Here is a 19885-nt window from a genome sequence, read left to right as displayed (position 1 = left end):
GCTCCCAAAATATCACAAGTGCTTCTAGCACCACTTAGTCTAGTGATATTTGTTTTGTGTTTGTACAAAAGAACTTTTAATGAAATTTTGTAGGTCTAACAAGCGCAAGCATTGTGCAAATAAAAGCATTAATTTTCAGAGAATATTATCTCTCAAACACTTGAGCTTACACCATCTCATTTCATCATGGAAATTGCCCGGGATCCCAAACGACGATCCAAACAATGTTATATCCACTAGCCATCAACACAACAACAACATAACTCTGTATGCTCAGTACAACTTACTTGGAGATCTTCATCAGCATCTACTTAATTTGAAGGCAGTACGTGATGATAGTCAGATTCAAATTGCAACACTTTCTCCATCCAACAAAAACAAAAGATAGGAAGCTGCAAGACTTTTAAGGTACATGTACTGATAAACTAACAACTAACTACATAACTTTTTTGTACAAAGACTACAGATAACTGAACCCTAGTATTAGTACATCTGATGTCAACTTCAGATAACTTCATCTAATAGTTCTTCAAAGATAATATCTTCAAGCTCAAGTGCCTCACACTCGGTTTCCCATTGAAGGTTCATCCAAGTATCTCCTTTTGCCATATCTCGAGCAACCATATCATCCAATGACTGCACCAGCTCCGGCCTGAACCTCAGGTATGAGCTAATTCTTGTCCACACATCTTCAAGAAGTTTCTGCCCTGTCGGCATTGGACGGTGTTTGGAGCCACTGAAGGACAGTGGCCTTGGGAAGTAGGTGTATGATCTCTCATGGATATCAACGAGTGTCTCATTCACCAAATCAAAAAGAAGCTGGTGATCCCAGTTTCCAGTAAAATCGAGTTCATCTTGAAATCGAACCTCCATTTCCTTGAATACTATAGGATCCAATGGCCGGTCCATTGAGTACCATGTTTCAAGGTATTCATCTCCCATAAAACCTGACAGCTCAAGAACATCTCTAATATAATTTAGTTCAGGATCATCCAATTTGTCTACTAATTGTGGTGACTGAAAGTCCATATTCGTCTGTTCGGTTTCAACTTTCTCACACTTTGTACTACTGCAGAGTTCTGGTAAACAATCAAGAGAAAATTTCAGTTATACAAAAAAGAACGGTCGAAAACCAAAAGAAAATACTTGAGAGTTGAGACATGTACAGATAAATGTGCAATCACAAAAGGAATGTGTGAACATATTTATACCTCCTAACATTGGCAACTCTGAAGAACAAGGTTCAAGAGTACAAGTTTCACTTGGTTCTGCTTCCTCTCCTTCAGAACTCATCATCAAACTATTTTGTCGTTGCTCGCATGGTCTGCTTCTTTCTTCTAGCTCAACTTCACACTCATGAAGGTCCTTTGCGTCACAGTTTTCTTTTATGGTATTCTGGAACTCTGTCTCTAAAATAGATTCTAGTTTTTCAGACTTGTTACCTGTATCTACATTAAGGTTCACCGACTTGGGACCAATATTTTCCTTGCTTGTCTTGTGGTCCACTACATTTTTAACCGGAATCCCTAAACGAAAAGCATCTCTAGCTGGCCCATTTAGAAACGAACACAAAGAGTCAAGGTCAGGCAGTGACAGATTTCTTCTGGTGGATTTCTGGGCATTTCCAGTTGAAGTAACTATTTCTTCACTTTTCAACTTTAAACTCCTGGAGTGATCCAACTTGGCCTCACTTCTGCAACTACTCTCAAACAACTGACTATATCTATTGAGTGACTCATCAAGAGAGGAGGTTCTACTGACACGGTTAAGTCTTCGCTTTCCAGCAGTATCATTCAAACCATCAATCTTGCTTCTTTGCTCACCATTGATTAAATCTGGAGTTTCAGACATTTCTTTACCATCACATCCAAAAGGGCCTTCGAAGACCAGTGTTTCAATCAAAGTGGGAGTATTTTCCTTCTTGCTCTCCTGCAGTGCGTGCATTAATCTCTGCTTTATATGTTTAAAACGTCTCATGACCAATTGATTCCACCCTTGATGACCACATCTCTCAGAGTCTTCTTGAGAATCAGATGTCACTAATTTTTGTGTCCGAGTACTGGCAAGAAGCTTCTCACCCTTTGGAAATGACCATATTTCATTCTGCTTGTGTTTAAGTGTGCTTGGCCTAAAACTGGTAGCTCGAGACGAATCAGCTGCAGGAAATGAACTTGATTTTGTAAATCTTACTTTGGTATCAGACTTGTGCAGGCCTGGAAACTGGATTCTGTTAACATCTGGATTTTGAAGGAATTTTAAGAAAACTTCCTTGTTTGCCTTGAATAGCTCCAAAAGATCAACATGATAAAATTGATTCTGGGAAATGTCGTTTTTCAGCTGATTACTTGTTATTCGTTTCTTGCTTGGTGACGACTCCATGACTTCTTCTGGAGATAATGCCTGTTCCAGAATACACTTTTCATTAGATACATCTAACTCATAAGGTGTCATCGAAAAATCATCTGAAGGCTTTACAAGTTTACATAGTGCATTTCATTAGTTTTCCACAAACAATTGCACAGAGGAGCTTAAAATCCATTTTTTGCTTTCTTTTGTCTTTCGATACCTGCTTAGCTTTTGATGCCTTTATTTGAGATTTCTTAGTCTTTTTCTTTGTAGAGCTAGCTTCTTCATCCTGCTATAGGCCGAACACAAGTTCCATTTAGTTACTGTAAGTTCACTTTTCAATGCATAAGAACCATAACATCATGGAACATCACAATTTAAATTTCTAAATTCTAAATTATGTGAAAACTGAAGACTAACACGAACTTACATACCAGCAAGGGTTCTGCTTCAGCAGATAACTCTTTCCTTTCACCATTGTCGTGGTTCTTCAAAGTTGCTTTTCGACTCCCACTGTCTACAAGAATAAATGAATCCTCTAAGCTTATGTCAAATCAAAAGGAAAATTTGATTAAAATGAATTATTCACTCCCATGCCAGTGACAACCCCTTATTCTTTTATTCCTTTTAGAACGCATTATCAAATGCTAAACAAGTAAATTAGTTCCAGACAGCAGCTATCTGAGTATGCCATCTTTCTGTCTAGAGCCTATCTTCTGGTTTCGCTAGCTCGTTCTCTCTGGTCTAAACATGACTACATGGAAGTGATGGAACATCTTAGGAGTTATTTAGAAGCAATAAGGTATGCATGCGTAGTAACAGTTGAAACAGCTATTCTCCATATAAGTAAAATACTTAATAGCAGCTAGATTTGCAATGACAAATGAATTACATAAGTGCTGGGTAGATGTGGAATAGCTTACATCTGCTTCTTGTTCCTCCAGCGTGCTTTCGACGTGGAAGTATCTTCTTGACACTATGCCAATGATGGTAATCGAGGATATGCATCAGGTTCCACATGCAGCCTTGATGACTGCTCGGAAACCCCGTGTCCTGGCGTTGCAATTGCTTTCTCATTTTTACAAAACAAGGGAAAGTTTGTAATTCTGAACTGTTAGAGACCCAACTGATTACTTGATCTCCACCACCCTGCAGACCCCAAACAGAATTAGAAAACAACAATATAAGCTACATGCATAAACGCCAAGAGCATAGGCAAGTAATTCACATGAACATTCCGGCCCTTAAAAGCCTTACAAGAAATTATATCAAACAGTTAGTAGGCAAGTTGCAAATCAGGCTTTCTAGACAGTGATTATGATATCCTCAGACCATCAAGTTCAAAATCGAATGGCGGGAGCAAACACCCAATTCCATTTTACATATCAAAATTCCAAAATGCTTGCAACTTTACCAAAGTAGTTCAGACCCCACAAACTTCAAGGTCCGAAGAACTTAAACCCAGAAGCAGACCATGAACAGAAATGAGAATTATAAACGAAAGAAACTGCGTTATGCTTAAGAATCAAGTCGACAAGCATACATGATGAGCTAAGAAACCCGTTCACTTATCATTAATGTTGAAACAAACAACGTTAATTGGTATTCAATACGGAAACTGAGCAACCGAATAGGCGAATAGTAACAGAAGACAGAAGAAGCAGAGCTCTAAACCTTGACAAAAGCTTTGGGATGAGTCTGTTGTAGTATGACAGGTACGAAAATGGTTGAATTTGTAAAGGGTATGTTTTTATATATAGCTAAAGAGCGGAGATAGTGTAGTTTAGTATCGTATACGAAAAGAGATGCAAAGATGTAGAGAAGAAGGTAGTTTTGGTCATCGATAGTTGCAGAGAAAAAGGAGCATATTACCCGCCAAGAATCGTTAGAATGGTCCACTCACTCACTTTCTGACCGAGCCCCTTCTTGGTCCAATCCAAGCCTACCATGGAAGGCCAAGTCGACTATGGATTAATTTGATTAAAACTTAAAAGGGTTGGCACAACTTGGTCTAGAATCTCAACCCATGTCATTAGCAAAACTAGTTGAATAATTATTATTCGATAGGGATCACGGTGATGTCAACAGTGCACTGATTTGGAAGGCATTGGCTATGTTTTGGTACACCAATTTAGCATTTATGGTTAAAGTTGTGTATGATAATGGTTGATGTAGTTGAACGTTGTTCACCAAGGATTAACATTTAGTCAACTGATGTTTTGTGTGGGTAGCTTAGTCAAAAGATTATATTGGTTTGGATCACTAGAATATGGCTCAATTCGTACGGAGTTATCAAATAATTTAGGTTGTAATAAAAGATGTACATGACTTTATGTACAAGATTTTAAATTCATATATGTCATACCGTATTTGAGGTCGACATTCATCGACCACTTTCTTTTTATGAATCAACCATAATGTTTTAGGCAGTTTCGCTTGCAAAAACAAAGTGAGACACTTCCAGAAGTGGGTTTTGCATCTCAAAAATTATATTTTAGATGAGTAACATCTCGAGATTCCCTTCATAAGCAGGTGAAAGTTGAAATATTGTCAAGAAAATCTAATATTTAGTTGAGCTGCGCTTAGTAAGATATAATACTAGTAAAGGATAAATTATAGTATTGTGTTTTTTATTTGGAAAAATCTAGTGAAAGAATAGTTGTAGTGGGAAGGATTCTGAACTTTATTATGCTATCAAAGAAGAACATAGCATTCATAATGTCTACAAAATAAGAACAAAAAGTGGCTTGGAATCATATAAAGGGTAAACAATCTAAAAAAAAAAAAAGAGGAAGAAAAAACATCTTTTTATCTGCTTAAAAGAGATAAACGAGAGGATTAGATCAAAGCCTACATGATTGAAACTTCAAACCCTTGATTTGTCAAAAAAAAAACTTCAAATCCTTGATATATGTCACTATTTTTGGACTAATGAATAATTAAAGTTGCATGTATGTCACTGTTTTTGGACTCATTCAAACCAAGTCCAGGTTCACATATTCCAAATTGTTATTCAATATTTCAATTGGGCATATGGTAGGCTGGAAAGGGCAATAAGGCAATTGACAGCATCAGTGGGAATAATCATATGAACTTCTGGATAATTATCACACATAATCTAGATACTCAGAGGAAAATAGTAAAATGTGACAGAAACTTTGTTAGTGTTCTGGATTTATGAAATTTGACAAGGAACATATGAAGCTTGAATTCAATGCATGAAATTGTGGGAGAGGAACTGAATTTAGTCAAACAGAGATATTGATGCTGACTTTTTTCTTGAGTTTTGAGTCTTGATTCTTGAAGTGTAATACTATTTATTATATGAACACCAAAGAAATTGCAAATTACCTAGTGAGAATTGGGCAGATACCCAAAGACCCAGAGAAAGCCTACTCTAACCCAATTCTTATTTTTCCTGTTATCAACCAATTTTTAAATTGAGTCTCTTTTTGAGGAATTTGATAGTTATATTGTTTGGGCAGAATTCCATAATTCCACTGGGATTATTTATTGTATGCAGAAGCCATTGTGTCCCCTTATCATCCTATACACACTCGTAAATGACCATTAAAAAATGTGACTAAGTACGAATGTTGAGCATGATAACATTCTATATCACTAACATATGAAGAGATGCCAACATTTTTGCAGATGCTTTTGCTCACATATAGGGACATCAATTCAGGAGTCTGGACTCAGAGGCTACCTCATCAAGCTTCTAGTGTTCACTACGTACCTTAGTTTATGTGGAATTAATTAGTTGTCTGAGAGGAGCTTGTCTATAGCTCTTTGTTGTTCTCTTTTCTTATCATCAGAAGAGAAAAAACTGTTGATTGCTAAGTAATTCTTTACAGTGTGATGAAGGAGTTCGCATATGGTGTCACTTCATTTTTGATTCATTATTTTTTAGACAAATATTGTATATTTTGTTCTCAATTGCACTCATCATCTTCTAAATTTCGACTTCTTTTATGTTTTTAGTTTCGTTTTTAAAGCATTTTAACAAACATTTTGCATTACGTAGTCGAGTGCTAACCACTTTGGTACTATGCCGATTCCACTAAGTTGTGATTAGGAAAGACAATGGGCAGGGTATGATCAGGAGATCGAAATACCATACACATACCTAATTTCAATTACGTCTTTATACCCGCCCCAATTTCGGTTAGAAAGTAATGGATATTCCTCGTCCACATACCCACTAGGGATCCGTTTCACATACCCACTTCAATACACGTTAATGATATTTTGTTATATTATATAAAAATTCATATGAAGTATAGAAAAAACATAAAAAATCTAAAATGAAAACTAAATATCATGATGAAATTAGTTTTTTTTACATTAATCCAACTTAAACCAATGCAAGTCTAGTTCAAAATAAAATAATAATTATAAAAAGGTTTTATTTACATAAATATTAATTAATATTAAAACATATTTAATATATATTTTATTCCTATTGGGTGGGGATGAGGATATGGATCAAAATATCATTCTCGCCCGTTACCCGATTAAATATTTCTAATATATGGGTCTTCATACCCGTTCTCCGTTTTTACCCATTACACAACCCCATTAGGGTTGAATACATGTGAATATCCTACTCAATGGGTAATATTGTCATCCGCATTTGTGATCTTAAGCATCTCCAATTTACTTACTAAATGTGATTCGGTATGATATTCGACTATATTGAAATCATCAAGAATGGGGTTGAGAGGAATTTCCTCACAAGTCTTTGCCAATACCCTACCATCACCATATGTATTCTTCCCGAAAGGAGCACCTTGTACAGATTTTCCTACCCAAAAATCTAATCCCCAGTCCTTATTTGGCATCACTTGCCAACCCTATTAGCAAACTGTAAGATTCATATGCAAGTTTCTCTTTTTTCTTGATGATTAAGTCCATTCATATGCAACTTGTTCTGTTATTCTTGTGGAAGCAATAGTTTATGCACAAGGCAACAAAACTAAGCAGGTAAAGCACAGCTCTTTTTACCTCGTTTATAATTATAAGTTTTCTTCATCTGGGTCAGTTCAGTTCCCCACTACAGTTGATTGGAGTATCAAAAATCACATTGTCTCAACTAACAGATAAAAGTTTCTTCTTACCTTTGGTTTAATCATACCCTAGCTTCCCTTTCTCATATCATTATGCTTAACATACAGAGTAACAATTATTGCACATGTAATGTGTTCGAATTTTTTTTCTTCCTTCTTGTTTATCTTGGACAAATAGACAAGGACAAACATGCATTGACCAATGCAATCCCGGCTCCAGGGATTGTACCTATTAGTTCCAATTCATTCAACACCCTACTCAAGAGGGAATGAAACTATAGAGGATCAATGAATACAGAGGACATGTATCTGTATTATATAAAAATAAATTAAAAAAATAAGGGTATGAATCTGTAATGTATGATGTAGTTGATCAGGACCTAGGAGATTAAGTAGGAGTAATCGACAACATAATTGGATTACAGAAATATATTTGGAAGTAAATACATTGATATCATGCACTAATGATCGAATCCTCCCAGAAACACCAGTGTTTTTGTTTATGCAATCAATAAGATAAGCATCCCAAAGACCAACCTAGCTATAAGCAAAACCTTAAGCACATTGAAGTGATTGAACATTAGATCTTACCAAATTCTTCGAAGAGTCTAAACTAGGACTATGCATTCCTCATAATTAAACCTACATAAGCCATGAAAATTCATCTTAATAGAAGAGGGCAATGCCGGACAATAGAAGTATATAAATTAGGACAGGTAGACAGAGATTGAACATTAGGAGTAAGCCTGTGAGCCTTCACTGTTGGTGAGTGCAATCTGGATTAATTTACTGTTCCGATAAACTTGGCAATTTTTAATTACTGTCCGAAACTAAATAAATATCTCAGTATAACCAAATTTCTTCACAAAGTCCATGTGTTCCCTCGGAGCTCGACTCCCACCGCCCATCCCCTCAACACTCGACCGGACTTCCCATGTTCGTCTCCCCTTTAAAAACAGCTAGCACCCGCGAGTCCCCTCCACTCCCCCTCCCCCGCGCGTGTGCTGAACCCCCCTCCCTCCGCATTTCCCACCAAAAATATGAGAAAGCATTATTCCACATCACCGCATCACTCTCTGATCATCTCTCCCTCACTCACTCTCTCCTCCTCCCACTACTAATCCAAAACCCTCCCTTCTTTCTCAAACGCTCTCTCTGCAACCAGAGAGAGACCCCCCCCCCCCCACTCCCAATGGCCCCAAATCCCCATTTTACCCCTACCCATTTCCTCTACTTGTTCCTCTTCCTTGCTTCACTCCCTTCCGCTCTCTCCATCAACATCACCGCCCTCCTCTCCCCCTTCCCCGACCTCTCCGACTTCACCTCCCTCCTCTCCTCCGCCATCTCCTCAGATCTCTCCCTCCGCTCCTCCCTCACCCTCCTCGCCGTCCCCAACTCCTTCCTCTCCTCCATCTCCGACCTCACGCGCCACCTCTCCCCCTCCTCACGCGCCGACGTCCTCCGCTACCACGTCCTCCTCCAGTACCTCTCCCCCTCCGACCTCACCCGCCTCCCCCCCTCGGGTAAAATCATCCCCACGCTCTACCAGACCACCGGACGCGCCACCAACGACTTCGGCTCCGTCAATCTCACGCGCGACCCCGCCACCGGGATCGTCTCCGCCCGCTCCCCGGCCACATACTCCCCCTCAAACGCCACCGTTCTGGGCCTCGTCAAGACCCTCCCTTACAATGTCACCATCTTCTCCGTTAATTCCCTCCTTGTCCCTTACGGCTTCGACCTCATGGCCTCCGAGACCCGGCCCCCTTTGGGCCTCAACATCACCAAGGCCCTCATCGACGGCCACAACTTCAACGTCGCGGCCTCCATGCTCGCCGCGTCCGGCGTCGTCGAGGAGTTCGAGGCCGACGAGGGCGGCGCCGGAATCACGCTCTTCGTCCCGACCGACACCGCTTTCTCCGACCTCCCGGTAAACGTGAGGCTCCAATCATTGCCGGCGGATAGAAAATCAGTGGTCTTGAAGTTCCATGTGCTCCACTCCTACTACCCACTGGGCTCGCTCGAGTCGATTGTGAACCCGGTCCAGCCCACATTGGCCACTGAGCTGGTCGGAGCCGGTTCCTATACTCTCAACATCAGCAGGAACAATGGCTCAGTTTCTATCAACACCGGAATCATCCAGGCCTCGGTGACCCAGACCGTTTTCGATCAGAAACCGGTGGCGATTTTCGGAGTGTCGGAAGTCTTATTACCCAAAGAGATATTTGGGGGCAGCCCAGTAGTGACATCCAAGCCCGGGGCACCGATTTCCGGTGTCTCAGCACCTCCGGACAGTGCTCCTTCGCCGGACAGTTCAATGAGTGGGCAGGAACTGTCTTTGCCTCCTGGTTTTAAGGAGATCAAATCGGAAGCTGCCGCAATTACTGGGCTGTGGAGGTTGGTGGTTGCTTCATGTTGTATAGGATTGTATCTAATGGTATGAGATTTGTTTTTTTTTTTTGCTTGTTTAGATTTTTTCTTCTTCTTCTTTCACACATTGAATTGAATTGGGGCTGCTAAAACGAAGCAGCCGGCCGTTTTTGTTTTTGTTAGAATTTTTACCTGAATAATTTTATGTACATCAGAAAGAACCATTTTTTTGTTTCTTGGATCTTGCGGCATTTGCAGTTGTAAAGCAGTTCAAAGTTTGATCCAGTACTGTGTGGTTTTACCAATCTGATGTCTCTCTCTCTCTCTCTCTCTCTCTCTCTCTCTCCTACTTTTGGTGCAGTAGAAGTAATGGTAAAGAATTTGGGTAGCTTCAACCTTTACTATCATCCCTTTTATTGTTCTTTTGAATCTTGCATCAAACCAAAAATGCAGGTAATTGTGCAGTTTATGTGGGATTAGAGCAAGAGAAGGAATTAGGAAGGAAATTTGGAAGCTTGTGTCATAATCTTCAAGATATAAAGCTTCATTCTTTGCTTCCTCGATATCCATCTCATGGGGATTTTAGAACCACCCTTTTCCACGTGTAATTTCATTACTAAATTGGTCGTTTTTATCTGACAGAAAATGGGTCTTGTATTTCCGACAAGGGTTTGTGATTTTTTTTTAAGAAAAAAATCTCCGATTGAAATATGTACTTGAAAAGGGAGGGGACATCAAGATTTAATAGCTGGTTCGGAAAAGCAAAACTGGAAAAAAAATGGCGGTAGGGTTATGTAATAACTAATAAGTGAAGAAGAAAGTGCATGACAGAGAGCATCTGATACTGACGGTGGTGGAAGCTGAAGATGACGTCGCTGCACACGTTTTGCGATGTCAATGGAGGCTGATTGGGGACAGCGTACGGCCAGATCTAGTGCGGAGGCTACTGTGAACAGAGAGAGGAAATCTACAGTGTGAGTGTGTGAGGAGGAGGTACAGAGATGGGGTTTTACAGGCGGGTACGATATGTTGTCGTTTTGGGTGTTGTAGATAATGAAGAAGTTCCCCCCGTGAAGAACTCTGAGAGGAGTAGCAGCCAAACGCCGATGCCTTTTGATCTTGACTGTGGTCCAAGCTAAACTTGTCCCCAAGTGTTCCAAGTCGTGTGATACAATGTAGGTTGTACATTTTCGACTTGCATTTGGTGAATGTATCCAAGTACCCATTAGGCTTTTAGGGTTCATTAATCAAACCCCAAACTTTAAAGACCACCGGGGGTCCGCTATACCGATCACATTTTAGGTCACTGATAACATATGTCCAGATAATTATCGGCTTTTTCATGCGTAAACATGTTTGCATCCGCGATTATCTGATGACAGTGGCATTGGATCATTATCAATGTACTTCAAATTAAGCGATGAAGAGAGGTCATATGCTTTGAATGGATTGTCAGGCAATGGAAAACTATCACCATGAACATGGAGAGGGCTAGTTTCTTTTAGATGCCGAGCTTGAGATCACCATGTTCATGAGTTTGAGGTATCAAGTAGGCAATGCATTTTCATTACTAATCATGCACACATTTAATGATTTAGACATTTAGTGGGGGATGCATATTTGATCTGGTGGGTGGAAGTCAAGAAACAGTTTATGTCAAGGCCCAAACCTCAACAAAAGGCTTAGAGATTGCAATACAGAAAACACATATTGGATTGTGAAATTGCATAGCTCGGCTTTAAAGATGGGCTAATAGCATCTGAAAGTCTGAAACAGGCTTTGAAACACCTTGGTATTATTTGTTAGGCAAGTAAAAGCCATGAAAGCTGATTAGATGTGCAGCTGGAATAACTCTTGGTTAGAGCGTGTCGTTGTTAACTACAAGGTCGGAGATTCAAACCCTCCTTCTAGTGTCAATATTGAATATTTAACTTTTTGAATGAGGTGGACTGGTGAAGATATTATTGTGAAAGATGATTATTATATCACATATTTAGCAATGACTCTTCTAAATTAATGAATTATATTTTAAATTTCTATATACATTCCTAATAAGGATGTGAATGAATGTTCTAATTCTACAATTTATTGAATTATCAGTGGGGGACTGAGATGTATAAATTGATGCCCAGTAGTTGGGTTCAAAGAACAAAAAAAAATAGTGGGGATTGAAGCATGAATGAAGTAAAGGTCTCCGACATAGATTGGACTCAAGACGGATTTTTTTTTTTGAAAGGAGGGCAGATGTGGCTACCCTCAAGCCTTCATTAATGAAACCGTCGAATATAAGGGGAGACATGAAGCCTAAACTCCTGATTACAAAGACCTGACATAATATCAAAGCTCCCTACAAACAAGTACTCAACAAAGCACCAACTAACAAAGAGTACTACTCTACTCTGATGATGATTCTATTTGCTTTAAAACAGCGGTGACATACAGAATGAGAGAATAGTATATATGAGACCCTAACAATAATGAAGTAGTAGTTACATATCCTAATGTCCAATACAGCAGCTCTCCAATTATGTTGCCGCCGGAAATCACTTCGACGACACTTAGTTTCACCCTGCCACTAGGCAGCAACGACCATTTGACGAAACAAGGAACTCGCCGCCTATGTAATATCCCGGAAATTTATAATTATTTTCTAATTATTGTTTGGAGATATTTAAATTGGTAGTGATCCGATTAAATAGTACGAGGGAGAAAACGAAAGTGTTCGAGTTGATTTATACTCAAAAACATTACTGTGAGGGGTCAAGAGTTTACTTTTTATCCGTTATGAATCTCAGAAAACTTCATTCGTGAAAGTCGTAGAGTTCGTCAATACGAGTTCGTAGACGCACGGTACTCTTTAATCGGATGTCGTATGTGAAAGTTGTTAGCAATAGAAGTTTGATTTCCGATTTTGGAAAAAATATAAAAGGAAAGAGAGGAGATTAAAAATAAAAAAATCAGTTTTTTTTTTCAAAATCACCTCGGTTACTGTTCACCCGAGCTCGGGTACTGTTCACGCGATTTTCCCCTCTTTGTTGCCGAATCTTGCTCCGGCCATATCTCCGTCGTCCGACGAAAGAATTGAGTGAAACTGGTGGCGTTGGAACCGTCTCTTCGTACCCTACCGATCTGGGTAAGTGTTTGGGAGAGATTTAAGCTGTTTGAAGCCAGAAATGAAGAAACAATGACTGTTTCGTTTGAAGAAGTGATGAGAACTCTCTCCTCCGGCAACCAATCAAGGTGATTCTTCTTGTGTTTTGAAGCTTGTAGGATATATATCAACATTCTAAAACAGTTTTATCTATTTCGAAACATACAAGGATAATCGAGGATTTCTTTTTCTAGTGTCTATGAATAGTGCCGATTTTATGTTCTTCGTCGATTAGACTGTTTAAGCTTCGATTTAGACATTGGTGTCAACTAGAAAGTTGTTGGAAATGTTGCTTAGATTGTGGTGGTCAATTTTGGAGATCATCGGTGGTCACCGGAACGGTGGCGGCGCATGAAAAATGTTTTTTTAACAGTTTTCAACTGTAATGAATCGTCACCTGAGATTTTACGTATCGTTTTCTAAGCACTTTATCATGCAATTAGGTGACCGAAGAAATGATTGAGGGAATCGCTCTCGGTATCGTAGAAGTTACACGCATGAAATAAGGTGAATAAACCTCACAATGATCATCATGATCGAAGTAGTGTTATGATTATTGAATTTAGTTTGAGTTGTTAACATAGTCATTGCATCACTAGCTTATAAAAATTGTTCTAAAAATATGTTTTGGTTTAAATTACGTGAACTTGATTATCTACGGTTCATGGGTAAGTGAAACACTATTTTAATAAATGATTTTAAAAGGTTTTAGTGATTATGGACTATGGTGAATGTGAGTAAATCTCACTATGACAAGTCTACCCTTAGCGGTGACTTATATGTTTGAATTATAAAAAGGAGTGAACTGTGACATTTATATAATATAGTGGGTTGTGTATGTGTACGAAAATGGTAAATACGATACATATATATGGGTTGTTGTATTATATAATGTTAGGGTTTCTATTTAAATTATGAGATGGTAATGTTCTTGATTAATTGTGGCGGATGAGACCGGAAGGGAGATAACGTACCTTCCGGTATAATGGATTATTGGGGTGACTAGATAATATTGTTGTGCAAGAGTTGCTTGGTTGTAGTACAATAACATGTGTGGATTGTTATGTTGTACATGGTTTTAACATTGAGTCTTGTTAAAACGTTTTCTGGTCTTTGAACGTTGTTGGTAGTAATCGGAACCAAACCTTGGCCGGGTGATGTTACGATTGAGTTAGAACTCTAGTCTGTCTGCCGGTGTACTACTTAAGGGGTGAAAGATGGGTTGCCTGAGTCTCATGAGTACCCATGTTTTTGAGTGATATTAGGTAACATATGGGTTGCCCAATGTTTGTCGGTGTACTGCATGAGGGATAACAGATAGGTACCTGGGTCTCATGAGTACCCATGTTTTAAATAATTTTGGGTAACCATATGGGTTTCCCAGTGTCTGTCGGTGTATTGCATGAGGGGTAACAGATAGGTTGCCCAGTGTCTCATGATTACACATATATTTAAATAATATTGGGTAAAAGATAGGTTGCCCAGTGTCACATGAGTACGTTTGTCTTTAAATGTTATCTGTCATATTTCATTTGTATGCGATATATGTTATACTGTTGGTTTACTCATACGGACTGAAAATCTTAACGGGTTTGTGTCTACAATCTCGATGCACCAATTCGATGGTATAGGGGATAGTTCTGCAGGTGGGGATTAGCAGATTCGGATAACTTACTTTGAAGATTTCTTTCTTCTGTTTGTGGTGAGGATTGAGTGAATTCTATATTTCCATTGGTTATAATACTGATGTATAAACTGGTTATGTATATTTCAAGTCGACTGAGTCGTGTTGTAAACTCAGTTTCGATACACTGTTATTATAAGATGATTTCAATATATTTGAGATTGTTTTAGAGTTTTCATGACCTCGAATTCGAATTTTTATCAATCAAAATTTCGGGGTTGTGACAGCCTACATAGGGTAGACAAGGCATAAAGAGTGCACACACGGACACCAAGCTCAACTCCCCATACAAAACTTTTGTAGGAAATTATTAACCACGAGAACTAAAAACGATAAAATAAACAAGCTGGTTAGGACCCACTAAGTAAGCCAAACCCGTATTACCAGGCCAAAGAAGGCCCAACTGAAACCTTCAGGCCCACAACCAAAGAGGGGCAAAACGAGCCCAAGAAATGAGTGTGAAGCTGCACCGACAAAGCATTGAGACCACCACCGCTCCCTCCTCCAGTTTGCGCCGCCGCATTTGGAACCTGAAAACAAATAGAAAGAACTCGCCTTCACCCTCCACCACCGAACCCAATTGGTGCCCATATCTTGAAAAGCAAGGTCCATCAGAGAATGGACACCAAGAGATCCTCCCCCATATCCAACTTCGATCCCTCTTCCCACCGTCACAAGAACGAAAAGCACAGCCGCCGCAACAAGGCCAAACCACCGTGGCCACCACAGTTCCTCATCCCGTGCCTCTGCCGCCGCTACAACAAACCCAATCTCAGACCCACCCCACCCTAATCTTCGATCACAAAGCCGAATGACAAATTTGCCATCCCATCCGACCGCACACCAACGGGGCCGAAGGCCGACGCGGGCACCGCCGCACGGCCGGATGAGAAACGCCAGCAGCTGCAAGTCCCCGCTTGGAGGCGTGTTCTCTCTTTCTTTCTTTCTATCTTTCTTGGGTTAATTCCTCCTATGGTACCTACAGTCAATGGTCTAAATATCGGTTATCGGCATCGTATCGGTTTTGGAAAATAAGGATATAACGGGGATATATCGAGATATATCGGATTATATCGGATTTATCGTTTTTGTTAATTTTTAATTTAAATTTAATATATTTATAAACATATACTTCAAAATATACCAAATAATATTAACTACTAAGTACTAATTGAACAAAAATAGGTGCACAAAAGATAGATTGAGATATTGATTATGCATTCATGCATTATAAACTCTCTCATCATCAGAATCAAAGTCAAAATCATCTTCTCCATTATCTTCATCCTCATCTTCTGAGAGAAAATCATCTTCATAAATCATCTTCTGTTTATTTGCGTTGAAATTCCTCAAAACGACATCGCCTCCTTAAAAAAAATCACCGAAAAAAAAGTAACAAGAAAAAAAGTCACCAAAAAAAAAAGTCAACGAAAAAAAATTATCGAAAAAAATCATCGAAAAAAAAGTCTCCGAAAAAAAAATCCACCAAAAAAAAGTCCACCAAAAAAAAGTCCACCGAAAAAAAAGTCAAACGAAAAAAATCCACCGATATATCCCGATATATCACCGATATATCGCATGTTGACCCGATATTTTGAGTTGACCGATATATTAAGGCGATATGGCATTTATCCTATCGGTTTCTAAATATCACCGATATATCGCCGATATATCCCCGATATATCCCGATATTTAGAACACTGCCTACAGTATGGCTACTTGGACAATTTGGTACATGATGTATGAAAACAGACAATTTGGTACCTGAAGTTCTCATTTGTAAGCCATTTTGGTATCTCTATCTATTTTGATCATTTTTGGGGTTATTTTCATCATTCTAGCCCTAAACTCATTAAATTCACATTTTTCTTCATTTCTTCCTATAATTGCCTCTCTTTGGAGATAATTAAATTGATATTTCTACTCCACTGAGCATCTACTTCGCATATATCGAAAATAAATTTTTTTTCTTAATATACTTATTGTATCCTAATTATTTTCTGCAAAGAAAATAAATTGCCTTTATTCAATTGTAATTTTTTATTAAAATTTTTTTTTAAATTACTTATAATTAAAATTATTTAGATTGATATCTACATTATGAAAACTTATATACGTAAATCATCCTTAAGTGGATGAGTTATCAAATTTTTAGTGATAATTTAGAGGCAATTTGGAGATATTATGAAAAAATGAAGTAAAGTAGAGATAGTATGACGGAAATAACCTTGAAATATGGTCAAAATTGACATAAGTACTAAAATGATCTAAATTTGAAAACTTTAGGTACCAAATTGTCTGTTTTCATACATTAAGTACTAAATTGTCCAAATAGCCAAACATCAGCTACCATAAGAGGAATTTACTCTTCTTCTTTTTTTCTGTCTAGTTAGCAGTATTGTGACTCCAGACAGATTTTGAAGACGGAGATGGAGAATGAACTCATGTTTCACTTAATAATTAATGCTTATGTTTGTTTACTTTTTGAGGAATATGATGCCTAAGTTGATTGGCAGGAAACAACCACAGTTGTTTAGGACAATGAGATGGTTGTTAAAATTTTAATGTAACGCCAGTTATCAAACTTGGGTAAGGAATCACATTTCTCAAAAGAAGTCCCATGCATAATGGTAAAAGGCACATCAATCAAAGTGTAAATTTGATATAGAGTAGCGAACCATTGATCGCAGATGTGTGATATTATATTTACACGTTCAGATCAAAAGGTATGAATCAGAGAGCATAATCAACCCATATAATCCAGTTGAATCAAATGATTGAACCCAACATGAAGATGGGTGCACAGAAAGCTTTAAACAATATCTAAGTCTGGCCATTTCAGCATCTTCTTTTCTGGACAACAACGCTCCTCTCTGTCTAATCTGATCAATTGTTTCCACAATGTATTGGCTTTTCACCAAAGTTCCGCTTTCACTCCAGCCATCAATTTCAGTTGCATCTTCCTTAAGAGACAAGTAATTTTTTCAATTTTCACCCAAATGGGTGAATCACCCAAGTTGTAAAACTCAGCCAAAACCTTTTTAGCCAAAACTGCCAAAGTTGCAAAGTATAGATGTAAGATTCATATATGGCATAGAATACTATAACAATGTCTAAATTGTACTAGTGATTCCTAGTGGGAAATGGTGGTGGCATAAGCGCATAAGCCTAATGATAGTGACCATGGTGCCTAGCTCTAAATTCTCTTTTGGGTCAAAATTTCTAGATTGTGTTTGCTCTATGGCTGGCATTTATATTTTCTAAAATGCCTTTTTCTGGTAGATTCATAAATTTACAATAGTCTATATAATACCAATTACCACCCTTGTTTTCCTTGCAAACTAAATTTACATGACTTTGCTTATAATCAACATTCTTTTTGCATGCTAAATACAATCTTTAAAGAGCTGAAAAGGTTCTAAGTTTTGACTATGTGCATTAGGAAGAGAGAGATAGAGAGAGAGAGAGAGAGCTTGTAAGTCAAAAACAAAACAACCTCTTTTAATTCAATCTTTAAAGAGCTGAAAGGTTCTAAGTTTTGTCTATGTGCATTAGGAAAAGAGAGAGAAAGAGAGAGAGAGAGAGACAGAACTTGTAAGTCAAAAACAAAACAACCTCTTTTAATTCTATGTTGTTTGTTTATCATTATTTTACTGTGCTGCCCTATATTTCCATGCAAGATGGTAGAATCTGTCAAACGTTCATGAATCATAGTCATTACATACTAATTTATATCTAATTGATTTGTTTGTTCTTCTAATAAAATTAAAATACAAATTATTCGAAGTCAAAATATCTAAAGTTATCCGGTACATATCTATGTTCAGGGAGTTGTCTTCATGAATTTTTGAAAATTATATGACAAAGTAAAACTTCTTTCCGCTTACATAATCAAACCATATAATTTAATGATCTTCGAACAAACTTTATAAGGAAAAATCTGGACTGATGCTAAAGATGACATCCGCATTATTGGTTGTTCTTATGCTTGCATAAACAAAGGTTTAGCTGAAGTGGATAGCATTTAGGGGTCAATTAGTCAAGAAAAACATGGTGGCATAGGAGTGGACTAAAAGGTCCACTAGGTAATAAGTAAAAATCCACCAAACATAACAAAATGAGTGTATGAAATGAATTTTCTTTATTATCATAACCCAAATATATGATTTAAGGATCCAAAGCATGATTAGTTTTATCCTGCAAGATGATTAGTCAATGCATCAGGCCATGATCCTTCTTTCATGTCTTCTGGAATTGTTTACAAAGCATACCAATTGTGCTCCTAAAATATAATTTGGATATGCATGCCATTCATTATTGAAATATATATGCAGCTATACATGTACACATATATTCAACTTTTTGGGGCTTCATTGCCCAACAGTTCATTTTATTTGGGCACAAACAGTATCTGAAGATTGAGTCCAAGATTTTGAAATCTTCTCTAATATTATGTCAATGGAGTTTTTATACAGAAATACAAGAAGAAAATGAATTAAAATAAGTTTCTGATAAATTAATAAGTTTAGTTAGATTAGTCTACAAAATGCAGATAAACCAAGGTCTTATTATGATATTAATTAGGTTGGATTAGTTTATGATAGAAGGATGAGAAGGTGCTACAAGAGACAAAAGTTGGGAAAGAGAGTTGGTGGGTGAAGCAAGTGAATGTGCAGAGGTGCTGGTGGCTTAGGAAGGTTTTCTCCACTTGCAGTATGGGAATCATGGTGGGTTTGAAATATCAGAGATATGAGTGGGAATTGAGATTACTAGCTATTGTTTAATGAAGAACATTGACAATTGGCCAAAATAAATGTTGAAGAACATATACAACCTAATGCTTATGCTCACTTAGCTAGGCTCTAATTAATTGTATATTGGTTATTGCTTAGTAAGATTATTCAACTTATTATTAATCCAACCTTTCTGTTTTCAAGTGTTCCATGCAATCATGTACCTAAATACCATTTACTTTTGCCTCATGATTTGCTAGGTAGTTTTGTATCCACATATCAGCATGATGATGGTAAAAGGAGCTTTAACATATTGATAACATTTTTTACATAGGATTTAGATTGCTTTCCAAATAGATAATAACAATTGTTCTTCTTAACGTCATAATTTCTTTCTTTCTTTTTTCCGCCACTCTTAAATCTATTTAAAAGGAATGTTTGCAATGTGCACTTCCGGAGCATCTAAGAATTGATATATTTTTTTTCTTTTAGTGTGCCTCAATTCCTTCAATGACCAGAGAAATAATCGCAA

General features: G+C 37.9%; 2 protein-coding genes across 5 annotated transcripts; one reads left to right on the top strand and one right to left on the bottom strand.

Moving 5' to 3' along the window:
- Nucleotides 1–297: 297 nt before the first annotated feature.
- Nucleotides 298–4252, bottom strand: LOC126787977 (protein TRM32-like). Of its 4 annotated transcripts, none has more exons than XM_050513904.1 (6): nucleotides 4021–4149; nucleotides 3270–3495; nucleotides 2781–2863; nucleotides 2567–2635; nucleotides 1212–2400; nucleotides 298–1079 (listed from the first exon to the last, which is right to left on the bottom strand). In XM_050513904.1, the coding sequence occupies exons 2-6, from the start codon at nucleotides 3421–3423 to the stop codon at nucleotides 505–507; spliced, it is 2070 nt and encodes a 689-aa protein (XP_050369861.1). In that variant the 5' UTR covers nucleotides 3424–3495; nucleotides 4021–4149; the 3' UTR covers nucleotides 298–504. The 4 variants fall into 4 exon arrangements, with proteins under 4 accessions (XP_050369861.1, XP_050369860.1, XP_050369859.1 ...); XM_050513903.1 differs by lacking the exon at nucleotides 4021–4149 and adding an exon at nucleotides 4219–4252 and having other exon boundaries at nucleotides 299–1079; nucleotides 2567–2638; XM_050513902.1 differs by having other exon boundaries at nucleotides 299–1079; nucleotides 2567–2638.
- Nucleotides 4253–8516: 4264 nt separating this feature from the next.
- On the top strand, nucleotides 8517–10108 carry LOC126787802 (fasciclin-like arabinogalactan protein 4). The gene has a single exon (XM_050513708.1). It carries the CDS (start codon nucleotides 8608–8610, stop codon nucleotides 9856–9858), a length of 1251 nt encoding a protein of 416 aa, XP_050369665.1. The 5' UTR covers nucleotides 8517–8607; the 3' UTR covers nucleotides 9859–10108.
- The last annotated feature ends 9777 nt before the right edge of the window (nucleotides 10109–19885 follow it).

This window comes from Argentina anserina, chromosome 3 (genome assembly GCF_933775445.1).
Source record: "Argentina anserina chromosome 3, drPotAnse1.1, whole genome shotgun sequence".
Classification (NCBI taxonomy): Eukaryota; Viridiplantae; Streptophyta; class Magnoliopsida; order Rosales; family Rosaceae; genus Argentina; species Argentina anserina.
This window is presented reverse-complemented; position numbering and strand designations above follow the sequence as displayed.